Below are 26,049 nucleotides of genomic sequence, written 5' to 3'. Positions count from 1 at the left end.
AATTTGTTTTTTTTAACTTTAATCTATTACAATTGTAACGGTGTCGTAAAACGCTAAAACCTAACTCAGTAAATAGCTGATTAATGAGTGCTGGGGGAGAGGTTTATAGTTATTAAAAAATAAGGGAATTTTAATTTAAAAGGAGAACATTTTCACTTGTATTCCTGAAATGTTGAGGTCGTTTCATTTTGTTCAAGAATAATTTAGTTAAAATATATGTATATAATTATCTGTATTTATGTACAAATATTGAGTTTGAAAGTTATGTTGGCCTATAAATTTCGTTGATTTTTCTATAATTCTGGGTTTTAATTTTTTTTTTAATTGTTTTGTGTGTGTGTTGTGTATCATTTACGTGTTGAACACCATCACCATATTTTTCTTGTAGTGTATTTTGTGTTTTGTAATTTTTTAATGTTTTTTTTATATTTTAAAGGGTTTAAACTAAATTTTGTTAAATTTACAATTTATAGCTGGGTTTTGGTGGGGGGAGTAGGGGGTTTTAAAGTTTGTGTGTGTTGGAGTTTTAGGTGGAGTTTTGTAGTAGGATTTTAGGGTTTATATCTACTTTTCATATATTACAAATTTTGAAGCATACTTCTAGGTTTGGTTTTGTTTAATATTTTTCTTCTTTGATACAAAAACATGCTTTGTTTGGAATTATTTTTTTTTGCCTGTTTTGTTGAGTGTAGTGGGGTTGATTTAAAATTCTTACAAGCCATATCGCCTTACAAAAACCGATTTTTTTCCCATATTTTATTTTAGTTAGTTATAATTTTTATACAAGCTAGATTTGATAGTGTACTTTATTTAAGTGTATAAGTGTTTTATTTTTTCAATTCGGTTTGTTTTCTTTCTTTTTTTTTGATGTTTAAAACCTTGGGGTGGGTATCTTTCAGTGTTTAAGTATTTTGTGTATATAGTTTTGTCCTTTAACCGTTGATTTTTAAGTGTTTTTTTCAGCTTTAAGCCTTAAACTCTAAAAAAGTTATGGCTAATAATAATAATTTGATAACTTAGTATAAAAAAATAAAACCATATTTTGTTGGTTATTGAACTAAACAAACAAAAATATACATTTAAAATTAAAATTTGAAATTATAGTACAAAAAAAGCAAAACAAGAAAAAAAATATTTTTTTTTAAATAAAACGTTAATTTTTCTTTCATCATTATTATTTAAATAAAACCTTAACCCAATAGTTTGTTTGTTTTATACCGAAACTTTTACAATTACTTTGTTTATATTTAATTTTCTGTAATTTTTCATGCAATTTTGTTTAAAATACCAATTTTTATAAGGATTTTCTTACAGTGTAACTTAAAATAATTTACAAATTGTTTTATGTTCTTTTTTTTTGATTTCAAGGAATTTGTGTAATATTAAACTTGATTTGTTTTATAACTTATAGCTAAAAATTTAGTTAATTTAATTAGAATTTTCTTATAGATTTTGTGTGTGATACTTTTCTGTTTCTTTTGGATAGGAGTTTTTATGTTTGTTTTTAGGGGTTGGGGGGTTTCTTTAATTCATAATTTCTTAGCTTTTTTCCAGGTTAATCAATATATTAGCATTTAATTAAAAATATAACTTCTAATCTTATTAATCATGTTAAAGAAATAAAACAAATTAGTATAGTTGTTTTGAGAGAAGTTAAAAAGAAGTTTTAGTAGTTTGTTAAATGTTAAAAACATAAACAAAATTAAATTAAAAAAAAATATTAACTAAATAAAAGCCAGGTTAATTAATAATGATAAAGTGTTGGTGTAAATGTTTAAATGAGAAAAAATAATAAAAAAAGAATATACATGTTGAAAATGTGTGCGTGTGAATGTATTTATGAGATAGTGTGTGTGTGTGAGTTTGAATGTAAATGAGGCTGTGTTTGTGTGGGTGTGTATGTATGTGTGGTTCTCAATTTTTTTTTGTTTTAAAACAAAAATGTAAAAAACAAATGGTTAATAACAAATTTTTGTTCTCTAATTTTTCTTTTTTGTTTTCATATTGTTTTCACCACTAGGGAATTTGAGTAGTATATTCAACGGATCTTTTTATAAAGGGGGGAAATTCATGGGACCAATTTTTTATATCTCTTTGCCTAATAATATTCACAAAAAAAGTAGTTGTAAAAGTTTATACGCTAAGTTTCGAATGCAACAAAAAAAAACAACCGTCTCTTTTATACTATTTAACATGGTGCACACTCTTGTATTCGTATTTTTTTTTCTTGCTCTTTCTTTCTTAGAGGAACATATTTAAACCAATTTTTACTCTTCATTAAAGAGAGCTTTGTTTTTCTTATAACAATTTCTGTCATTGCTGTAGCCTGTTTTGCTGTTAAATATATAAATAAAGCCTTTTTTTAAATAAAAAAAAAATAAATAATTCTTCCTTTTTTCAAACACTCAATTTAAATACATAAACAAAACAAACTAATGTGGGCATTTTTTCTAGAGTAATGTAGAGGATTAGCTTAGACTACAACCTCTGTAGATACTAAATGTGTCTAAGATAATTAACTGCGTTCATCGTACGTTTATCGTACCTTGTTTAACTTAGATGAAGGGATTTTTCTCAAAATTTCCTAGCATAACTCTTTAATTTGCTGCAAAACATGCCGATTATCGTATGTAGCTTTGTGTTTAGCTAAATTTTGCTTCATGATAAGATCTCTAGGATAGCTGGGGCCGAATTACCGCATTCTATATCGAGTAAAATTAATTGATCTTATAATATTCTTATTTGAGATTATGGTACGAACATTTTTTTTATATATTTTTTCCAAAATTTTTGTGGGTAAAATTAGGTTTTATAGTTTTTTTTTAATAAAATAAAAACACATCTTACTTTTTAATTATTTAATGGGTTTTTGGCTAATGGGTTTTCAATATGAAAGTTCATTCGATCAAGAATGCAGCCATTATTACACTTTTCTTGTATGGCAAAGCAACAGGCAGAATTTTACATTTAAGCAGAAATCTCAAAACTTTGTGAAATCACTTCGATATGATGTGATAAAAAATAACACGGGCCGCATTCGTGATGGGGTAAAATTGATCGTAATTTTCTTATTTGAGATTAGAATTCGATATCGAGAAGAAATTTTATTATAATTTCTATAAAGCTAATATTGTATAATCTGCCCGTTGGGAAAGTAGAACTTAAACATTGAAAAAGAAAAAATGAGGATCAAATTACGTTTTCTGCACTGTTGCCCTTTTTTGGTGTTAAATCATCAAAGAAAACTTGTAGATCTTATTATGATTCCTGGCAACAATTTTGCTCTTTTTCTGCCCCTTGGAGTGTAGTACTCCCAAAAATTTAAAGCAAAAATAAGGCTCTAATGGCGTTTTTTGTTTCTTTTCATATTTTCTAAATCTTAAGAAAAGCAATAAATGCACAATTTTTGTCCTCATTTTTATTAAGGTGTCAAAATATTCCTTTTCTTGGTGTTGGCAAAAGGTTTCCAATAAAAGGTTCCAAATTATCAAGAAAACATGGGGATCTGATGGTGGTTGCTTATTTTCTGCTTTTTAAAAGGTTATTTACTGAAAAAACTGCAACATATTGAAGGGGTAACATGTAGTTTTCTAAAAATATCACTCATAGAAGGCAAAAAATGCTACATTTTCATTGTTAATGTTGCCTTTATGATACAACTGGCCAAACCAATTTTTTTTTGTAAAAAGTAAAAGGTTCGTTAAAGAAAATATTTTTCGTATTTGTTGCTTATTAAGAAAAAATTTTAACTTTATTCAGTCCCTTTTCTAAAAAATTATAGTTATGGTACCATAATAAGTTTGAATTTGGTGCTTCGAACCCGTATTGCGTAGGAATTTATGTAGAAAAATTAACTGAGTTCCTGACAAGCAAATTCATAAAAAATTGCAATATTTACAAGCTGAAATAATAAATGAAACTATTTCTTGGCTTTTTTATTAATTGTTGGTCCTTCGAACCAGAACCAAAATAATTAACTGTGTTCCTGACAAGCTAACTTTACAAAGCAACCTTTTGCATTAATTTTTAGATTTCCAATTAAACTATGTTGGAATTTATTATTTGAAAAACATTTATTTTAAATCCCCACAACATTTTCCTTTAAAACTCTAGACAAAATGCTGTTTCAAAAAGTTTGTTTTGTTACTCGCTTTTCTGAATAAATCGTGCGTGAACGCGTTTGTTAAAACATAATTTAAAAAAATATTACAACAAATAAAAAACATTTATTTATTAAAACCAAAAACACAATTACGTTTGTTTCTTTTTTTTTTTGATAAATTAAAATCATAATTGAAAAATAACAACAAAAGAAAAAACATTAGTTTTAAGTTAAAAAAATTACACACATATACGACGTTTAGTTCAAATTTTTGGTTAAGAAAATTAAGAAATGTTTATAATTTTTGTTGGTTTTTAATATATTAGGGAAATTAAAAAAAGAAAAACAAAGCACATTTATATTATTAATAAATAATTAACTCAATTAGATATGAAGTATAAACAAAAAAATTATAATATATTAATAATTATAAAGGGGGTGGGTGAATGAAATTTTTTCGATTGTAACTAAACTAGTTATAAAACCAATTTAAAATGGTTTTTGATATTGAATTAATTGATAATTTTTAAAAAAAAAAATATATAAAACAAATGAGACAAATGTATTTTAAATTCAATAAAATGAATAGAAAATCATAAGAAAAAAACGAAAAATAATACAAATGTGAACGAAAATATTAAGTTAATCATAAAAAACAACAAAAAAATAAAAATTATATTAAGAGTACGAATACAAAAATTAGTACACAAAAAACAATTCACGGAAAATATATATTTATTTTAATGATTTTGTTTTGTTTTTTTAATTTTTAATGCAACACAAATGTAAGATTTTACTTCTCACATTAGGATTTTACTCGTATTAAACGTTTCTTTTGTTTTTTTTTTTACATTATTTGGATTTGGATTGTACGTGGAGTTTATTCAGTAGTTAGACAAATTTTATCTGATTTCAACTAACATTTTGATTTTGAGTGTAATACTTTTAATACGAACGCCTCAACTTTCTTTATGCTTTTATTTATTATATTTATTATTGTTATTATTGTTATACTAGAACAAAATTATATGTTAAAAAAAAATAAAAAAAAAATCAATTTGTTTTATATATATTTAGATTTGTTTGTTTGTATATAAAACACCATGAAAATTGAAGTGTTTGTTTGTTTTTCTATAAAAAAGTTGTAAAAAGGAAAAGGATTGAAATTTTATTTGAAAACAACAACAACAATACCACAACTTTATATTGCAGGAAAACTAACAACATAAAGGCAATCAGTCAGCCAGCCATCAAACCATCCAGCCAGAGTTAGTTAATGAGGAAACCAGTTGTTAAAGGGCGGGGATGTGTTAAAGAAAAGGGGTTAAAAACCATCAACTAACCTCAGGTTTATTTTACAATAATAATAATAATGTTTTACACACATGCTTTAAGGCTTTTGTGAAAATGTTTTTGTTTAAAACAAAAACTTTTCAAACTGATTTTTAAATGATAACGGTATTATTAAAACAAGAAACAAGAGGAAACGGAAGAGTAGTTGTTGATGTGTTTATTAGTGATGAAATTGTTGTGGTTTTACACTCTCTCAAACATATAAACACACACGCTTACAGCATAATTAAAAAATTTCCTCAATTTTTAGAAGAAAAAAAAAGAGAGGAATGAGAACATTTTCTATCATTACAAATAACTAACAATGAAGAGTTAATGCTTTAAGGATGATGAACACATGATGTAAATGTTTAAGAGTGTGAGCAGTGAGTATGTTAATTACTTCTAAACCAAATATGTAAAACTTTTTATAATTTGGCATCTTCATCATCATCATCATTGCTGCTAGCAGCCAACAGGTTGTTGTTACAATTATAAACGTTAAAACGTAAACGTTTAAAAACCCCACCGGATGGAAAACTTTTCTAATAATGTTTGAACAAATACCGGCATGTGTAAGCATGTTTATCTTAATGTTTACATGTGTAATTTACTCACTTCAATTTTCAAACGAGTGTTTTCATGTTAAATATACAAACATTTTCTCATATATAAAAAAAATAGTATTAAAGTGACGCAAATAAATGAAATCATTTACCATTTGAAACAATCAAACAAGAAAGAAATTTATATTCATGTTTTTTTTTTAAGTTATTCTAAAAAAAACTTAACGCCAAATTATTTAAATACTTTTGGTTTTCTTAGTTATAAAAAAGGGTTAACATATATTCAAATAATCAAAATAATTGAAATTTCCATGATTTTTTTTTTTAAATTTCTAATATTTTAACCCTTTATTATTGTTTCTAATTAAAATTTTTCGATTCTTTGTTATATATTCAGTTGAGTTTTGAAAATTTGTTTAAAATATTTTATCATTTTAAGTTTATGTGAATGCGTAGAAGTAAATGAAATTTGTTTATTTTTTTTTTATAACTCGATTATAAAAAATTATTATTTTTTTTCTTTTCATTCTAATTATAAAGAAAAAAATAATAAATAAATAAACCAAAAGTTAAATAAAGAATATCAATGTATACTAATTTAATAAAAAAAAATATATATTAATAAATAATTTGAAAAAAAAAAAAATTATTTGGAAAAAAAAAATTAAGAAAATTTTGTACGCATTGATGTAAAAAATGTCAATGAATTCTAAGCAATAGTAAAAAAGAGAAAGCACTCACCTTGGGGAGAGGCAGCTAATTCGGCAGCACTTTGTAATTGAGGATTCAAATCTGTAAAGAATAAAGAGAAAATTAAGAAATTAGTATTTGAAAGGTTTTAAATTATTTGTTACAGCAGTAAAATTCTGGTACAAACGTTGCACCTTTTCTGCCCTTTGTGTTTTTTTGAGTTTTTTTCAAAAAGTAAAAGCTAAACTTCTAAATGGCTAACATTTTCAAGACTTTTTTTGATATTCAGCTTTGAGCTCTTTTCTGATTGGTTGTTGAAACGATTAGGTGCCAAAAAAAGGCAAACATGGTTGACAAAACAAGGCATCGTATAAATGCTAGGGGATTTTCGTAGGGGTTTTAAAAGAGAACCAAAAAAAAAAGACATGACTTTAAATCAAAGTGTAAATGCCACCTTTGTAAGAACAAGGTTTATAAATTCAAAAATAATTAAAACTCCTATTTTAAAGGTTTCAAATTATTGAAACTTAAGTAATATCTGGTAAAAATGTTGCCCCTTTTCTGCCCTTTGTGTTATTTTGAGTTCTTTTCTGGAAGAAAGTTAAACTTCTTAACTAATAATGTCTTCTTTCTAATAATGTCTTCTTTTAAAACCAATGAATCCAAAATTTTTCCCTTCAATAGAATAACTGTCGTAAAATGTTGCCTTTTTTGAAAAATAACAACAATTTTTTATTTGGAATCATAGATTTGGATTTGTTTGAAAGGAAACTATTTGTAAGAACAAGGTTTATAAATTTAAAAATAATTAAAACTCCTATTTTAAAGGTTTCAAATGATTGAAACTTAAGTAAACTCTGGCAAAAATGTTGCCCTTTTTGTGCCCTTTATGATTTTCTGAGTACTATTCTATGAGTATGTTAAATTTGTAAATGGATAACATGTTCTTTTCTAAAAATGTCACCTTTTTAAAAGCAATGAATGCTGAATTTTGTCCTTATTAGAATAACAAATCAGATTTGGATGTCTTTAAATGCAATTTTGTTTTATTGCGAATCAGGAATCTTATGAGGAATCCATTTCTGATTTGTTGTCTGATTTGTTTTAAAGGCGATTATTTGTTCTATTGCGATCTTGAATATAATCAAGGATCTAATGAGGATTCTATACTTTGAATAAAGTGCAGAAAGTGTTGGCGTTTTTGTAAAATATTATAGATTTTTTGTATATTTTTGCAAACAAATCTGATTTGGATTAGTGTGAACGGAAATTATTGCTCTATTGCGATCTGGAATCTCTTCATGAATCGAATGAGAATTCTATACTCTTTTATTTTGCAATCACATAATTGGATTTGTTTGCAAGGCAATTATTTATACTATTTCGATGTGGAATCTTATCAATTATCTAATGAGGATTGAAAACTCATAATTAAATACTTACTGGCAAATGCTGCTGGATCCATGTTGCTCAATGAAAACTGTGGAAATGGTGCCGATGGAAATAACTTTTCACCTGGTGAAAATGGAAACGGAGCCGAGGCTGGATGTGGTGGCATGGTACCTTCAATTTCTTCATCGTTTACCGAACTAAATACAAAAACAAAACAAACAAAATTAATAACAATCCAAAATATAAACATCAATTGCTGCACTTACCTCAAAGAACCTTTACCACAGTCGGCGCTATTGGCACGATGTACATCATGTTCTCCAGTCGAATCATTGCTGTGCTCGTTATCATTGTTATTGGGACAAACCAGTTCCATGGGTTCCGATTTAACATCTTCCGCCGAGCGTGTCAAGGGTGAAGGTGTTAGACTGCCTAATTTTTCACTTGAAGAGATTCCATTGCCGTTGGTATTTGAATTTGAGCCATTGCCATTGCCATTGCCGCTAACACTAAGTGAGGAACCATTACCTAAAGATTTTTTTTGTATTAATACACTTGTTATATTTTCCAGTTACACAAACAAAGATTTAAGATGACTTACGTTTCTCATCTTTTGGTGGTGGTGAATTGTTATTATTGTGTTTCATTGTTGAGAAATCTGTGGGTGTTAGTTGTGGTGAAGTACTGCGTGGATGTGGTATATCGGGACTGTTGGTATTACTGGGTGGCAAACCATTATCCGAGCTACGCATGCGCTTCAAAACATTATTGGGATCCTCGGCCGATGATGTTGAAGTGTTGTGTTGTTCGCGTCTGATCATGGCAATGTTGCGTTTATACAAGGGGGTGGGTGGAAATGGTGGTGGCGGTGGTGAGCCCACAATATTACGCGGATACAGTGGCGATTCATCCTGCATGGAGGAGTGGTGTGAATTTAAAGGTGTGCGTATGCCACTATTGGCGAGATTTTGTATTTGAAGTAATTGCTATAGGAGATAAAATAAATTTTGTTGTATAAATTTATAAAGTTTTGGATGGATGGCTAGTTTTGTGAAGATTTTTGGAGTTTTTACTTACACTATTAGTTTCTTCTGCTTGTTGTTGTGTGAGGCCGGAAACTCTTAAAACTTCAGCGGTTTTAAGAAATGATTGTAAGGATTTCTGATGGACATTTACCTCACCATGATATATAAACTCAACCAATGAATGTAAATCATGGAAATTTACATCCTGCAATAAAATCACTGGGTGTTTGCAGGGAGTACTCTGTTAATAAAGAAAAGAAAATTAAATATTATTAAAATTTGTTTATTACAAGATGTTTAGTTTTCAATTTATTTGCTTAATCTCCCCTTAGTGATTATTTTCTTTCAAAAAGTTTACAAGTGAACATTCAATTTTGTTAAGCACTGTTTTTTAATGCTTCTAAATATAGTTTATAACACTCATACTTCTTTTTTTAACATTCCAGTTTTCTACGCATTTAAGTATAAATACATATGTATGTATGTACTTGCATGCAGACTGCATGTGATCGTTCATCTAGAAATTAGGTCATGCATCAGATGATAAAACATGAGATATTTTTGCGGCTGTTTCGTCTGGCTGTCCGTCTGTTCGTCGTCTTTATTTGTCGTTAAACCAAAGGCAAGCTAGCAGGGCAGGCATTATTACAATTTTACACCAATGTTTTCATGTATTGGTGTGTAATTTTAAAACAATGATGGTGATTGTTTGTACATACCCAGCAGTGCTGCCTTGACTGCAAAAGAAGTCTTATTACCAATTTCAATTCGAATTTTCTCAATTTGAAATTCAAATTCTCAATTTCATATCGCAATTTTTAATTTCAATTCGAAATTCGGAAAATTCCAAATAAAATTATGAACTTTAAATTGAAATTGAATTGATATAATTCCATTTAAAATTGTGAATTTTTCCAATAAAATTAAAAATTACAAAATGAAAATAAGAAATTCTAAATAAAATGGAGAAACATTTAAAAATTAATTTAAACTAAATTTATAATTTTCTCAATTTAATATTGAAATTCCCAATTTTAATTCGAATTTTCTCAATTTGAAATTCAAATTCTCAATATCGCAATTCTTAATTTCAATTTGAAAATCGGAAAATTCCAAATAAAATTGAGAACTTCAAAATGAAATTGATAAAATTTCAAATCAAAATTGAGAAAATTCAAAATTTCAAAATTAAATTAAGAAAATTCTAAATGAAATTGAGAATCATTTAAAAATTAATTTAAATTAAATTTGTAATTTTCTCAATTTAATATTGAAATTCCCATTTGAAATTTGAAATTCAAGTACACAATTTGAAATTCAAATTCTCAATTTCATATTGAAATTCCTAATTTCAATTTGAAATCCGGAAAATTCCAAAAAAAATTTGAGAACTTCAAATTGAGTGAAAATTTCCAATGAAATTCAAAATAAAATTAAGAAAATTCTAAATAAAATTGAGAAACATTAAAAAATTAATTTGGAATTTTCTCAATTTGAAAATGAAATTCTCAATTTAAATTTGAAATTTGGTAAATTCCAAATAAATTTGAAATTTGGTAAATTCCAAATAAATTTGAGAATATCTAATTGAAATTGAGAGAATTCTAAAATTGTGAAAAAATTCAAATAAAATTCAAAATGACATTAAGAAAATTCTGAATAAAATTGAGAAACAAGTACACAATTTGAAATTCAAATTCTCAATTTCATATTGAAATTCCTAATTTCAATTTGAAATCCGGAAAATTCCAAAAAAAATTTGAGAACTTCAAATTGAGTGAAAATTTCCAATGAAATTCAAAATAAAATTAAGGAAATTCTAAATAAAATTGAGAAACATTAAAAAATTAATTTGGAATTTTCTCAATTTGAAAATGAAATTCTCAATTTAAATTTGAAATTTGGTAAATTCCAAATAAATTTGAAATTTGGTAAATTCCAAATAAATTTGAGAATATCTAATTGAAATTGAGAGAATTCTAAAATTGTGAAAAAATTCAAATAAAATTCAAAATGACATTAAGAAAATTCTGAATAAAATTGAGAAACATTTAAAAGAATTTATTTAAATTAAATTTGGAATTTTCTCAATTCTTTATTGAAATTCCCAATTTCAACTTGATTTTTTTTTCTCAATTTCAATTTGAAATTCGGAAAATTTCAAATAAAATTTAAAACTTCAGATTGAAATTGAGAAAATTCCATTTAAAATTGTGAAAATTTCAAATAAAATTCAAAATTAAATTATGAAAATTCTAAATAAAATTGAGAAACATTTGAAATTTCTCAATTTTGAAATTCAAATTCTCAAATTTCACAATTAAATTCTAAATTTTGAATTTGAAATTCTCAATTTTGAATTTGAAAAAATTCCAAATAAAATTGAGAATTTCAAATTGAGATAATTCCATTTAAAATTGCGAAAATTTATAATGAAATTCAAAATTTCAAACTGAAATCAATTTTATAATTTTCTCATTTTAGTATTGATTTTCCCAATTTGAAATTCAAATTCTCAATTGGACTTTTTTTTCAAAATTTCACTTTGAATTTCTTAATTTCAATTTAAATTGAGAAAATTCCAAATAAAATTGAGAACTTCAAATTGAAATTGAGAAAATTCTAAACAAAATTGAGAAACATTTATAAATTAAATTCTCAATTTCAAATGGATTTTTTGTTTCAATTTTATATTGAACTTCCCAATTTCATATCGAATATTCTACTTCAACTGGATTTTTTCTAAATTTTTCTCAAAATTTTTTTATTTTCAATTTGAATTTTCTCAATTTTAAATTTTTTTTTATATGAAATTTTCTTAATTGGGACTTGACATTTTCAATTTAATTTGTAAAATTCCCAATTTAAAGTAGAAATTCTCAATTACATTTGAAATTTTCTAAATATCATGTATGTATAATGTTCTAAATTTTAATTAAAAGAAATATTCTAAATTTTAAATCAAATCACTAGTTGGGAACAGTCTTCCAGAACTGTTGGTTATATTCCAGGTTTTATAATAATAGTAGTAGTGGTATTAGTGTGTAACGTATTTATTTCTGTTGCACAGGATGATCATGATTTTGCAAAAAGTATAATATTTTTTTTTTCAATTTTCTGTTTTAGCAAATTCGTTTTGTTTTTCTTCATCTGCTTTTTAAAGTTTTTAGTACTATTTTTGCTTTAGTTGCTATTTTTGTAAAATTTGTATTTGTTTGTTTTTGTATTTATTTTTTGCTGCTGCTGCTCAAATTGAGGTCAACAGATCGAAAATCTTGTTTAGGTCTCGTATATGTTACAAAGACTCATTCATATTTACAAAAAAAAAACACACACAGATACAAAAGTTAATACAAATTGTAAAAAAATCAAGTACATTGAAAATTTGCAGAAAAGAAATGTGTGTGCAATAAATATGCTTTGTTCATACAAATAAACAGCAAAAAATTACATATTGTAAAATAAAAAATTTATTTTTTTTTTTAAACAAATACATTTGTTACAAACTCAAGTTTTGTTGTATATAGGGTGAGCTATATAAACACAAATACATAGATCTGATATGGCAAACGTCTTTCAGTTTAGTTCGATTCAGTTCAGTTCAGTTGGTGGCAGTTTATTTGTTTATTTTAATATGTGCATTATAATGAATGTATGTATTTATTGAAGCTGTTAATTTACTGCATTGACTTTGCTGCTGCAGCAGAGTTGTCCGTATAGCACAGCAACAATAACAGCCAGTATATTAAACAGAAATTAACAAGCAGCAAGAAAGTGGGCCAGCCACACCATTCAGTCCATTCCATAACATTTTACAAGCAAAGTACTACTTACATTAGTATTGTACGAGTATTTATTTATGTATTTAACTCTGGCACCTCTTATTGAATTGAGCTCATTTGTGAGAAACGCCATTTTTTTACAATAGTTGTATTTTTTGTTGTAAATTTTTGCTTAAAATGCAACTACACTTTCTAGAGGCTGCTTTTTATTTAGTATTTTTTTTTTTTTGTAGATATTGTAATTCACAAAAAAGCTTTAACCGTTTTAACTGTTTCAAAAAGAAACGAAAACAACGGCAAATTATCAACTCCCATAACAAACAAACAGAAAAATTGAAATAAATAAACAACAAAAAATAGCTTAACAGCTGCAACATTTTTGTTTTACAGTTACACCGTTTTAACCGTGTTCAACTTGAAGAGACAATTAGCATTACAAGTGTTTCATTTGCCAAAATAATACAAAAAGATGACCGTTATCGCTTCTACTGCTTTTAGCCACTAACTAGTAGATATGTTGATACTACTCGTATTTGTTTTTTGTAGTTTTGCTCTCGTTTTGTTAAGTGTTTTCGCTGTTTATTTTTTTATTTTTTTTAGCATTTTATGTTAAATAACAGGGTGTTTTTGTGAAATTGTTTGTTTGCCTGGTGCTGCAGCAGTTAAACCCCTAATTAAAATAATAATTCTATCTGCAGTTAATTAAATATTAATGCCTTTAGAGTATATCTAAATAAATATAAATGTATGTTGTATAAACAAAAAACTTGACAAAAATTGAGTGAGAAAAGGGATTTACAGTGGCTTGCAAAAGTATTATTATTGAATTTAAAAACTATTTAGGCGTTTACAAGTTATACCAACTTTAAAATTTCTCTATAACAATTGAATTAATTCAGTGGTCGGCATTCACAGCCACCTGGGGCTGCCGAACGCAATCGACAATTTAGATTTACACAACACTAATGTGATAGCAATTATCTTAAAGTGTCGTAAGGCAAACATATTGGAGATTGTAAAGTAAAAACCTCAATCAGAAAATAATTTGTATGCAACATGTTATGTTTCTGCCGACCACTGAATTAAACGAACTAGTCCTGTACTTAAAAAAGGACATATCAATTAAAATGTTATCAAACTATTTATTTGGTTAAAATTATCAATTAATTTTAGTCTAATTTAGTGAACACTGTCAGGAATATATCCAAAAATATAAAATTTTTCAAAATAAACATGTTACTGTTGCTGTAGCAAAGCAAATAAGACCAGACAATGAAAACAGATTCCAGAATTTCTTCCCAATCGAATAATTCGGACTATGTAAACAGTTTTTTTCAGTTACAGTAACAGAAACTCTATTGGTGGACATGAATTACGATTGAAACAACCAAATATTTGGTCCATCTAAAATTTTTTAGCCACAAGTGGAAAATTCGGTCATAAAGACTGAATTATTCGATTGACAACAAATTCGATTGTCATAATGAAACTGTTTTCCCAGAGCAACGTTATCGGTTATTAACGGAAAATGTCTTTGGCGTTTAATATCGAGGATTTTATATTGTCTTCTTCTTAAATTGTCGTTGAGGATGTCTTAAAGACGTGGCCGACTAGGATTGTATTATCCGTATATACAAAGTTCGTTCAAAATGTTGCAGTATGTTCGCTTCGAACCAACTTGTAGTTTTAGCTGTTTCCTCAGCCAGAGTTTTTTTTTTGGAAAAACGCGATTTCTCTTAAAAGTTTTTTTTATAAATTTTGTTGAAATGGCAAAGTTTCATCGTACGATTTTACCAACTATTAAGGAAATGTGGTCGACGGCAAAGCTGATTGACCATTGCAACAGTTTAAAGTATTTTTTTCTTTCAATAATTTGGATCTTTAATGATTGTCTTTTCTACCTGTCAAAGTTCTTTGTTCGAAATTTCAATAAAATAAGATGGAAGCATTCCAATCAATGGAAAATTTACTTTGCTAATATAAATCGTAATATTTGAAAGTGCATCACTAGTCAGTGACAAGTATAGTTTGAAGCTACAGACTGAATGTAGTTTGAAGTTCTCAAAACTAGTGTGAAATGATAGAAGTAAGTTTGAAGCTAGTCCAGGTTGCATCAAACTTGCAAACTTACTGTTCTTCTAAGATAAGAAAAGTTTGAAGGATGTGGAAAATAATGCCGAATTATTGACTTTACGTTTTAAATTTCAATTTATTTTCCAAACACAAAAATATTTACCAACTTTTAGCAAACGATTTCTTGCCATCACTACCTATAAGTTTGATGGCGTTTGAACTACTCAAAACTGGTATGAAATAATAGAAATGGATTTGAAGTTGGTCTAAGTTGCTTTTACGTATGTTTCTTTTAAGAAAAAACTGAAGGAAACTTTGCCCATCTTCAATGTGTTCTCAAATGTTTTTAATGAAGATCAACAAATTGTTGATCAGATCATACATTTAAGACATATTAGCCGGTTCTTAAGGATTCGAATCTGCTTTTGATGTGTGGGAATTTAAAAACAAATCATTTGATTCCGAAACAGTGCTGAATGCGAGTGTGGAATAGTGAGAGCTTTAAGTTTTTCAGAAGAAACAGGTGACACTTGCCTTGAATTATTTCGCACGAATATATTTTGCTGGATTTGACTCCTCTTGAAAGACCCATACAGTCGATTGATGTTTAATCTCGGTATCTTATCCATGGACACATCAATTGTCGCTTGTGAAGCATTTTGTGGTACTGCAATTGGTTTTTCAAAGAAACGAGCAACTATTTGTGCACAGGACTTCATTGACGAAATATATCTGTTAAATTTAAGTTCTATTGAAAGATCCATACAATCTGAAGTTTACAACTCTAGATTTGCTACATGATTCCCCATACATTCCCCCTAATATATAAGCAAAATAATTGAATCTTCGCTTATTTGTATTTTGTGTCCTAGCTAAATGTCTGCAACAAAAGATCACTAGCATTACTAAATTATTTAAAAATCTTAGCTAGAAACACGACGGTTAAGCTTCTCTTTACAAAAAAAAAACAATGTATGTACATATGTTGCAATTTTGGTAATTATGTGTCTTTGCTTATTTGCTATTTTGTGTCCTAGCTAAATGTCTGCAACAAAAGATCACTAGCATAACTGATTTATTTAATATCCAAATCAAGACAGATGTTAAGCTTCTCTTTACAAACAAATTTTGTGTTTTAAGCCACTGTAAAGGTGTAGATGTGTCTTTATATTAACCTTATTAGTGTCGCATAAGTACTAATTGTTTTGCTAAAAGTCGCTGCTACACTTTAAAACTTATTTTAATTTCAACCAACAAATAATGCTTTGACTATTCAGCAGGCAGGCAGGCATCCAATCCATCCTTCTTTTGCATAATAATGTTTGCAATTCTATACACTACTACCAGTTTGTAATTCATTCATTTAACTATTGTAAAATGTTAAGCCTATTCACAACACAACAAAAAGTACTATATCTCTTACACTAACACTTACACTAACAACAAACACTATTTATGTAGTACTTTTTTTGTCAGATTGTGCCAACAAAGTTTTGTGCCATTTTAATTTGTAGCGAAGCTTTTTTTCTTCTACTTTCATTTTACAAAGCATTTGCTTTTTTTTGGTTTGTTGTTGTCGTTGTTTTGATAATGTAATTTAAATTATATATTTTATTATAATAAATTTTTTTTTGCTTGACCATGTTTTTATTTATTTTTTGTTCACTAATTTTGTTGTTGTTGTTGGTTTGGTTGTATGTAGTTGCTGTTGAATTCAGTTTAGTTTAGTTGCATTTGTTAAAGTTTTTTTTGTTTGTGTGTCTTTCAATAATTTATTTTTTTTGTTGTTGTTTTTGTTTTGTTCAATTGTGTGTTATGTTGTTGTTTTTTTGCTATTTAGCAAATTAAATGTTGTGTTCTTTTTTTTAGTTTTGTGTTGGATTTTAGTTATTTTTTGTTGCTTGCTATTTTATGCACTTCAAAGTATGCAAAATGTCGTGACATTACTAAGTATAATGTTTTTTAAGCATTTTTTATTTTCTTTTAAGTTAAGTTTTTTTTTTAGCTTTTTTGTATGTATTTCTTCAAAGTTGTTATTGTCTTTGTTATTGTTACAGTTTTTTTTCTATACATTAATTTTTGCATAAGTAGGCCCATTTTATTGTTTGATGCAAGAAGTTTTACAAATTTGTTAACGACTTTGTTTTTTTTTCTTACTTCTTCAATTTAATTTCAAGTAAACTTGTCAACGCAGTTTTTTTTTTTTTTGCTAATTTTAATGCCAAATTCTGTTATTTTTTTGGGATTGTAAATGGAGTCAATTGAAATGGCTTTTAATTGTATTGTATTTTGTATTTAATAAGTTTTTTCTTTGGATTTTTGGCCATAATAGAAAATTTATGGTAGTGGAGAGTAGTAGTTGCAACAAATTAGTTTTCTTTTTTTTTTTTTTTAATTTTGTGTAAAAGATTAGTTTTTTATTTTAGTTGATTGCTAGTAGTATTTTTTTTAAGAACACACTTTTTTTTTTGTTATATAGAAAAAATTTTAGAAAATTTTTAACTTTTTATCAAACGATTTTTTAAGAAAAACTTTGTAAAGAGCTTTATACAAAAACTTTGTAAGCTTTGAAAAAATGTTAGTAAAAATTTTTTAGATTTTATTAAAAAAAATAGTTTTTTGCAAAAAGTTTTTTTTTTTGGAAAATTTTTGTAAAAAATATGAAAAAAAATTTGTTAAAATTTTTCGGAAAATCTGCAAATGTTTTTGGAAAACACTTCTTGTAAAAAGCTTATTTTGTAAAAAAGACTTTGTAAATAGCTTTTTAGAAAAACTTTTTGGAAAAATTTGTAAGAAGCTTTTTGGTATTGTTAAAATACTTATTGAAAAAAAGCTTTTATTAAAAAAATATAGTTTTAAAAATTCTTTACTTGTATAAACCATTTTTACAAAACTGTGTATTTGGTTTTTTTAAGAAAAACTTTGTAAGAAAATCTAATTTAAAAAGAAGCTTTTTCTTTTAATACCCGTTTTTAAGCTTATTTGTACAACTTTTTGTTAAAAAGCTTATTTAAAAACTTTGAACATTTTTTAAAAAAAAATTTTAAAACAACAATTTAAAAAACTTTTTTAATACTTTTTTACTAAAAGCTTTTAAAAAGAACATTTTTAATTTTAAAAGCTTATTTAAATAATTTTTGGAAAAAAGCTTTTATTTAAAAAAAAATATTTTTTAAAACATTTTACTAAAATAGCTTATTTCAAAACACTTTCTTCTTTCTAAAAAGTTTCTTGATTTTTTTTAAAGAGTTAAGATTTTGGAAAATGTTTGTTTTTGTAAAAAATTAAATGCTTTTTGAAAATCAACCTCTTGTAAAGATGCATATTTTGTAAAAATTTTTTTTTTTTGATAAATTACCTTTTTGAGAATTTTTTTTGTAAAAAGCTTTTAAAAACTTTTTGTAAAATGTTTTTATAAAAAAGCGTTTTTAAAAGAATGTTATGAAAAAAATTTCCTTTTATGGTTTAAACATTTTATAAATAAGCTTTTGAAAAAAACTTTATTACATGAAAAAAAGCTCTTCTGAAACATTTTGTAAATAAAATTAAAGAATATTTGGTGGTAAAAACATTATTTTCTTTTAATAGTTTTATTTTGTATTCTGGAACACATCAGGGTCATTTTATTTAAGTCCTTCTTTGGTAGTTTATATTAGCTTTCATTTCAAAAGCTTTTAAAATAAGGCTTTGTATAACAAAAGCTTTATTACTTTAAATAAACAAAACTGTTTAAATTTCCTAAAATATTAAACAAAAACTATTTCTATTGTATAATAATTCTATCATAACACAAACATTACATTAATAAAACTCAGTTTTACAAACTAGTAATAAAAACTTCTATTATAATTGCATTAAAATTATAAAGAAAAACGCAAGAATTTGAAAAGTGATGCGGTTTTAAAATAAAACGAAATTTGCTCATTTTAATGCCACAAACACACAAAAAAGCAATGCCACAACAGAGCACGAACGAAGAAACTTAACAAAAGGGGCAATTCTTAAGAAACCCCCCTAAAACTATGCAATACTACACAACAACAGCAGGAAAAAAAGTTTTTCTAAAATAGTTTATCGTTATAGTTTTGTTTGGCTGATTTTGTCGTTGTCGTTGCTAAAAGGATTGCTAGCTAGCAATTCATTGTGTTATTGTTGTCTTCTACCGCCAATATTGTTTTGTACATTAGACCATAAATGTCTGCCGCAGTTTGTAAATTTTAGACTCACATTTGTTGGTTGCATACATATTTGTTTGTATCTTGCAGGTACACTAATGTTTTTTTTTTGTTCCTTTGCTAAAATGTGTCTGTGGCATTTAGCTTTAAACCAAAAACTTTAATAGCAACCTAATTAATAAAAATAAAAATTATATACAGAACAGAAAAAAAAATAAAGAAAAGATTATAAAATATCACGTGCTGAAAACTGAAACCATATTTAGACGTCTTTTTGGTTTGTTATTTTTTTTTGCTTTGCAGTTGTGAAAAGTTGCAAAACTGTTTGTTCTTTTGTAGGGAATTTCTAAATAAACTATTTACATACAACAATATGATGAAGAAACCAGCAGCAGGAAAAACTAGGCGTATTCTTAGAGTAAGGAAGGCAAATGTTTTTTTTTATTTACAACTTAAAATAACAAATATTTTAAATGTTAGTTGTTTGTACAATACATTTACAGCACTATGGGTATGTGTGTATGAAGGTTTTGTACACATTTTAATTTATTTACTAACTTGCCAATTTCTTTTTTATATTTTGGTGGTTTTCGTGCTAGATTTGTTAGGGGCACATGGCATAAGTTTTGCCTTGCTTTTCATGCCTTTTGCTAATGCCTGTAAAGTGGCTGTTTGTAAATGTCTAAAAGGGGTATTGGTGTATAGAGAACGCTTAGCAAGGATATCATTTTAGTTTTCAGCTTTAAATTTATAACATTTCAGCTGCAGTATAAAGAAAATTTTAAATATACGAGTTTTTGCAAACAAAAAATTGCAGTTTCTTGTTTAGTTTTATACAGAGTAAATATGTCTGTATAACAAAACTTAGAATAGTCGTGAGTTATTATAATGTTAGTTTGCCTTCAGTTTAGCTGGTTAAAAAATATGACTTGTTTAAGTTGTAAAAGAAAAGTTTGACGTCGCATTTTAACCAAAAAATCCAACTAATGAAACAGCTATTTATGACATTAACGAATGCATTAAACAAAACTATTTATTTAACAAAAAACTAGCTAAATTTACTTAACATCTACCACAAACTTTAACACGCAATTGCGGTTTTAGACTCTATTAAAATTTTAAAAATGTAGCCTTTAGAATTAAACCTTTGGGGAGTTGCTAATTTTAATTAACATTACACTTACCTTCAATAAATCTCTAAAATATGGACTGCACGCTGATAATACAACGCGATGTGCCTTAATGCTACGACCCTCGCATGCCAATGTGACATCGACGAAATCTTCATCATCTCGTAAATTCTCAAATGCTGATGTTATGCTACTTTGGTAGTTATTCCAGCGCAGACAAAAATGCTGTGTTTCATCCATTTTGTAACGTCTGCGTTTTATTTAAACAACAACAGTTTAATTAATATTTTGATATTTTGTTTTCTCTATTTATTTAATTAAATTAATTAAATAATGTTCTTCTTCTTGGTTTTAATAAAATTTTTGTTCAACAAAAATATTTATTTTTATAAATAAATCCGTGTATTTCTTCTGCTTTTCAATATTTTCTGGGTTTTGATTTCGTTTTAGGTTTTATTTAAAGATGTTTATTTGTTTCTTCTTCTATCGTATTGAATAAAACGTTGGGTATTGATTTTGTTGTTTCTGTTGTGTAGAGTTTTAAATTATTATTGATAAATTAAACGTAAACTGCAATGAGAGTTAAGAAAAATAAGGTATAAAGGTTAAAATTATTTTGTTTATAAATTGATAAGATAAAAATGAATAATTGGTAATGATTGATTAAGGTTTGAAATGCAGTTTCTAATCTTTTAAAAGTTTCTTGTTAACAAAAGTTTGTTTGATTTTGGTTAATGTTTAGTGTTAGTAATTTATTTATTAAAATATTTAAAATAAAATTAGTTAAATATTAAATCAAACTAAAAGCTAAATTTAAAAAAAGTGTATAACAGTTTAAATGTTTCAATGCATCATTTGCTGCTTACTACTAACAAATGACGCATTTTAAAAGCTTTACTTTATTTAGATTATTTTAAATGACTTGTTTTATTTGCAGCATTTTTTTAAATTTAAACATTTGTTGTGATTTTTTCAAACTAACACAAACTGTTTCTACACAGATTCCCAGAGAATTGTTTTCAACTTAAATGTTTTTAAAAAAGTATTTTCAGTGATATGTTGTGAAATTTGAAAACTGTTATACACTTTTTATATAAAACCATTTAAACTGTCATACACAACTGTTTCTATACATATGTTAAAGAATTTGTTATAATAAAATAAAACTGTTATAAAATTTTAAATTACATATGTGAAATAATTTAAACAGACTCAAGTTCTATATCGAATTGTTATAATTTTTGATGAATACAATGAAAGGCATAGCAACAGTAACATTATGGCCCGCTACAGATCTATTCTGGTCTAAAGCCGTAAATATCATTTATTTAACTCTTCTTGATGTTACTTATATTTATTTTAAATTGTTATACAGAATTTACAAAAATGTTTAAACAAAACTATCCATTATAATGAAGAATATTATTTAAAAAGCTTTTCTTCAAACTTTATACACATTTTTTAATGAAATTTCTTTAACAAATTCATTATAGTGAAATGAAGTATAAAATAATTATTTTTAAAAAATTAGTTTACAACTTTTATACAAGAAAGACAAGTAAATGATTTTTGTTAGCTGTTATACATACAAAATATTTTAAAAATATATTCTTGTATAACAGTTTGCCAGATGTTTGTATAAACTTTTTTACTTTAAATATAGCTTTTTCAAACTGTTATACACACAATTTTATCAAAAATTTATTGAAGAAAACTGTTGGCTAGTAAATTTATACATTATTTCAAATTCTTTAAACTGTTATACACAAAATTTATTTTCGAATTGTACTATTTCTTTATTTTTAAAAAAAAAATGTTTCTATTAATAAACAAAAATCTGTAAATGGAGAAATATTTTGCATTTTTAATTAAATTTTATAAAATTTTTCTTGGAAATATAGACAGACCTTTCCGAAATGCATTTCTTTCTAGCAAAAACTTAAATTTAATTTTAAACCTATTAACAAAACTTGATCTCATCATCATCAATTAACGGTTAAAATTGTCTAAAAAAATATGTATTTTTAAAAAAAGTTTGTTTGTTTGTGTTTTTTTTAGAAAAATGTATAATAAATTTCTAATAAAAATAAATAAAACAACACAATAATAATACGATTAATATGCAAACATATATTGGTGTTAATAAACTCATTGAATCATTCCTGTTTGTTTCATGGTCAAGGTTTTTATTTTTATTTCAACAAAAATATAGTATTTATGTAGATTTTTTGCAAACAACTCAGCCAGTCTGTTTATTTAACATCTCTATTATTATTCTACTTGCTCTTCTTGGCTAAATAATTCTCTAATTCCAAAAAATTTGTTGGTGATTTTTTGTCATTTTTATAAAAGAAAACAAAGAACAACAACAACATAATAATAAAACTCAACTATAAAACTACAAAAAAAACTTTCACTCTCAGTTTTTTTTGTTTACCGTAAAATGATCATAGAATTTGAGCAGAAATAGAGCTACAAAAAAAATTAAAATGTACTAAACTCTCTGGATGTTGTTGTTATTTTAATTATTGCATATGTATACATATGTATTTAGCTATGTAGGGTTATTGTTAGTGTTTTATGGAAAGAATGCATAATTTTTGTTGTTATTTCTTTTTTACTGTTCTAATGTCTGCCATTAAGTTGTTGTTATAATTGCAAACAAATAAATAAAAAACTGTTATTTACTAAGAGTTTATTTTATTAATGCTATTTTAGTTTATTTTGCAGTTCCTTTTCATGTTTTTTTGTGGGGGGGGGGTGGGAAAGGGGGTAGAGAGAATTTAGTTTTAGTTGGTATTATATAAAATTTATTTTAGTTTTGATTATTCTTTATGATTAGTGTTTCTATTTTTTTTATTTTTGAAGTGCATTTTGTTGTTAAGAGCCAGAGCGGGAGAGCAAATAATCTAATCATATGAATATTTGCCTGTTCTGTTTCGTTTGTTTTTACTATGAAAGTGATTTTTTTCTTTTCAATTTCAAGGTTATAATTTTGTCACTATCTCTCACCTTTTTCTTTTGCTGTATTTTTTTTTTATTGTTATTTATAGTTGATTTGTTTTAATATTTTTTTTGCAATAGGTAGTTATTTTTAGTGCAATTTTGATGTTTTTTAAAAAAATTAGAAATTTTTTCGGTAGTTTTGAGGAAATTCAACATTTTTCTTTAGTAAATAAATTTTTTTTGTAAAAATTTTAATTAAATTTCTCTTTTAGTTTTAGGGATTTTTTAAGTTTTAATCAAAATTTTTTAAATTTGTTAGGGTTTTCATTATTTCCTGGTTTTTTCAATATGTTTTTAAATTATTCGATTTTTTTCTTTAGTTTTTTGTAAAAATAATTTTATTTTTTAAGTTTGAGCTTTTTAAACCTTGTTTGTTTATTTTTTCTTTAGTGAATTTTTTTTTTATTAATTTTTATTGTTATATAAAATTTTTGTTCTACAAAATTTTTTTTTAAACAATTTTTTTTTATTAATTGTTTTCTTAATTCAGTTTTTTGTTAAATTTTTTTTGACATAGTTTTTTGTTTAATTTTCATTTATTTTATTGTTTTATTTCAATTTGTTTGTTTGAATTTTTTTAAAACCTTTGGTTTTTTATCTCTTTTTAAACGATTTTTTGAGTTTTTCAACTAGGTATTTATTTTGCAATTTTTAATTTTTTTTCAATACTTTTAAATTTCAAAATTATATTTTAAAATTTGTATTTATTTTTTTAAATCATTTAAATTTTCGATTTTTCATTAAGTTTTAAGTTTTTTTAGGTTTTTTTTAACAATTTCAATATTTTTTTAACCGATTTTTGAACGACCGACCGACCGAGCGCTTAAAATATTTGTTTTAATAAAAGTTATTTAATATGTATTCCGTTATTTAAAATTTGTTGTTTCAAATTAAATTTTTTTTCAAGGATTTTTTTGTTATTATTCTTTATTGTTGGTGGAATATGCGCAACTGACCCTGACTAGCGTTAAAAAAGCGCATTAAGCAACTGCTAAAAAAACTATCCAAAATATTCACTTGAACCGCGCGAACTGCTGCGCCCAAAAATTCATACAATAAAAAAACAAAACGCCGCATACAACTACAACAACAACAACAAGAGCAATACTATAAGAATAGCAACAACAAAATTAATATTTGAATTCTATACAACAACAGCAACAACGCAATAAACACCGTCGTTGTAGTCGTCGTCATCCAACAGGAGTTTGTTTGAGGTTTGTTTTTAATACAATTCGTTCTTTCGCTTATTTGCTGCTGTTGTTGTTGCTGCTATTGCTGCTCTTGCTGTTGTTGTTGCTGTTTGAGGGAGTGTGTTTAGAGGAGAATTTCTTTGCATTTTTTTTTCATTCTCCTCTTCCACTCGATTTTATATTTTCTACTCTATGTATTAGAATTTATTTCCCAAAAATTTTGCTGATTTTTTTTGTTGTTGTATGTGTCTTAAATATTGCTGTTGTTGTTCTTGTTGTAGTTGTATTCTGCATTAATGTATTGTGAGTTGTTGTAGTCTCGACGAATTTTGAAACCGTGAGATTTTTTTCTTTTCGTATAAATTCGCACTCTATTCTATATTCATTTTTTATTATAATTTTTTTTTGTATTTTTTTTTTGGGGAATATATTATTAACAATAGTATAGAAATTTTAACGAAATAAATTGTTTTTGTATTTGTTTGAATATACATATATTATAGCTGGCTGCTATTTTCTAATAGTATGAGTGAGTGAATTTTAGTTAAAAAAGAGAGTAGAGTTACGATTTTAGTTTTTTTGGGGGTATGCTTAAAACCCCAAACGAAATGTACTCAAACATTTTAGGGGAATTAACCAAAATTTATATTGTGCTGTTTTGTTTTCTTGTTGATTTTCAAACCTAAACTCAAATTTCATAAGATTTTGTAAAATCTAACACCAACAAAAAAATTAATATTGAAATTCATATACCTAGTACTTATTATAATAGTTTTAAAATACATTAAAATACTAAGTACATTTGCCCTTATATTATACATACATACATATGTATATTAAAATGTGGGTATTTTTTTAATGTGTCATCTTTAATTTAAACAAAAAATGTTTCATATTGCAAAATTGCTGTATTTAATAGAAATAAATTGTATGTTTGATATTAAACATTTTAGTATTTGTCTCAAGAAAACATTCATCATTTTTTGTTTGCCATATAGAAATGGAAAATTTATTACTACAGCAAAACTCAAGTATAACGAACTTAAGGAGTTTATAATGAAATTTCAATTCAATGAATACCTATACATAAGTAGCTAAATACCTATTTGTTTCCATAAAAAATTTTTGCTTGACAAAACGAACTTATTTTTTTTCTATTTCAATAAAAGTTTTAACGTTAAAAATAATATGGCCAATTTCGCATAAAAAATTTCATATTTTTTACAATTTATAAAACTTAACGAAACTTTATTTTTTAAACTATACAGTGAAAATGTATTTTGCTTACATATTTGTTTAGCTTAGCTTAGCTGTTTTGAAATCCTAACGAAATTTCGCAATTTTGATTATTTGAAAAAACTTAACGAAACTTTATCTATTAAACTAAAGCATTATCAAGTGATTTTATTTCATATTTGTTGTATCTTAATTTAATTCTTTTGCATTCTAATGAAATTTCCCAGTTTTGCTAATATTCAAAAACCTAACCAAATTCTAAATTTTAAACTGAATCCTTTTAGTATGATGTTTTGTTATATTTTTTAAATTTAGATTAATATAATTTTAAATCTAAAGAAATTTTT

The 26,049-nt window shown here is 25.7% G+C and overlaps 1 protein-coding gene across 5 annotated transcripts in view; it reads right to left on the bottom strand.

The window, feature by feature from the left end:
• Positions 1-20,585, bottom strand: part of br (broad-complex core protein) — a 40,891-nt gene extending 20,306 nt beyond the window's left edge. For all 5 annotated transcript variants that reach the window (XM_065507409.1, XM_065507410.1, XM_065507406.1 and 2 more), the window contains exons 1-6: positions 20,322-20,585; positions 9,160-9,348; positions 8,684-9,068; positions 8,349-8,610; positions 8,134-8,279; positions 6,742-6,792 (exon numbers count right to left, since the gene is read on the bottom strand). In XM_065507409.1, coding sequence (XP_065363481.1) covers positions 6,742-6,792; positions 8,134-8,279; positions 8,349-8,610; positions 8,684-9,068; positions 9,160-9,348; positions 20,322-20,507 — 1,219 coding nt within the window. In that variant the 5' untranslated portion in view covers positions 20,508-20,585. The remainder of the gene's footprint in view (positions 1-6,741; positions 6,793-8,133; positions 8,280-8,348; positions 8,611-8,683; positions 9,069-9,159; positions 9,349-20,321) is intronic.
• Positions 20,586-26,049: the final 5,464 nt, after the last annotated feature.

This window comes from Calliphora vicina, chromosome 4, assembly GCF_958450345.1.
Source record: "Calliphora vicina chromosome 4, idCalVici1.1, whole genome shotgun sequence".
NCBI lineage: Eukaryota > Metazoa > Arthropoda > Insecta > Diptera > Calliphoridae > Calliphora > Calliphora vicina.
Note: the sequence above shows the minus strand (reverse complement) of the source record. Positions and strands in the feature narration are given on the sequence as shown.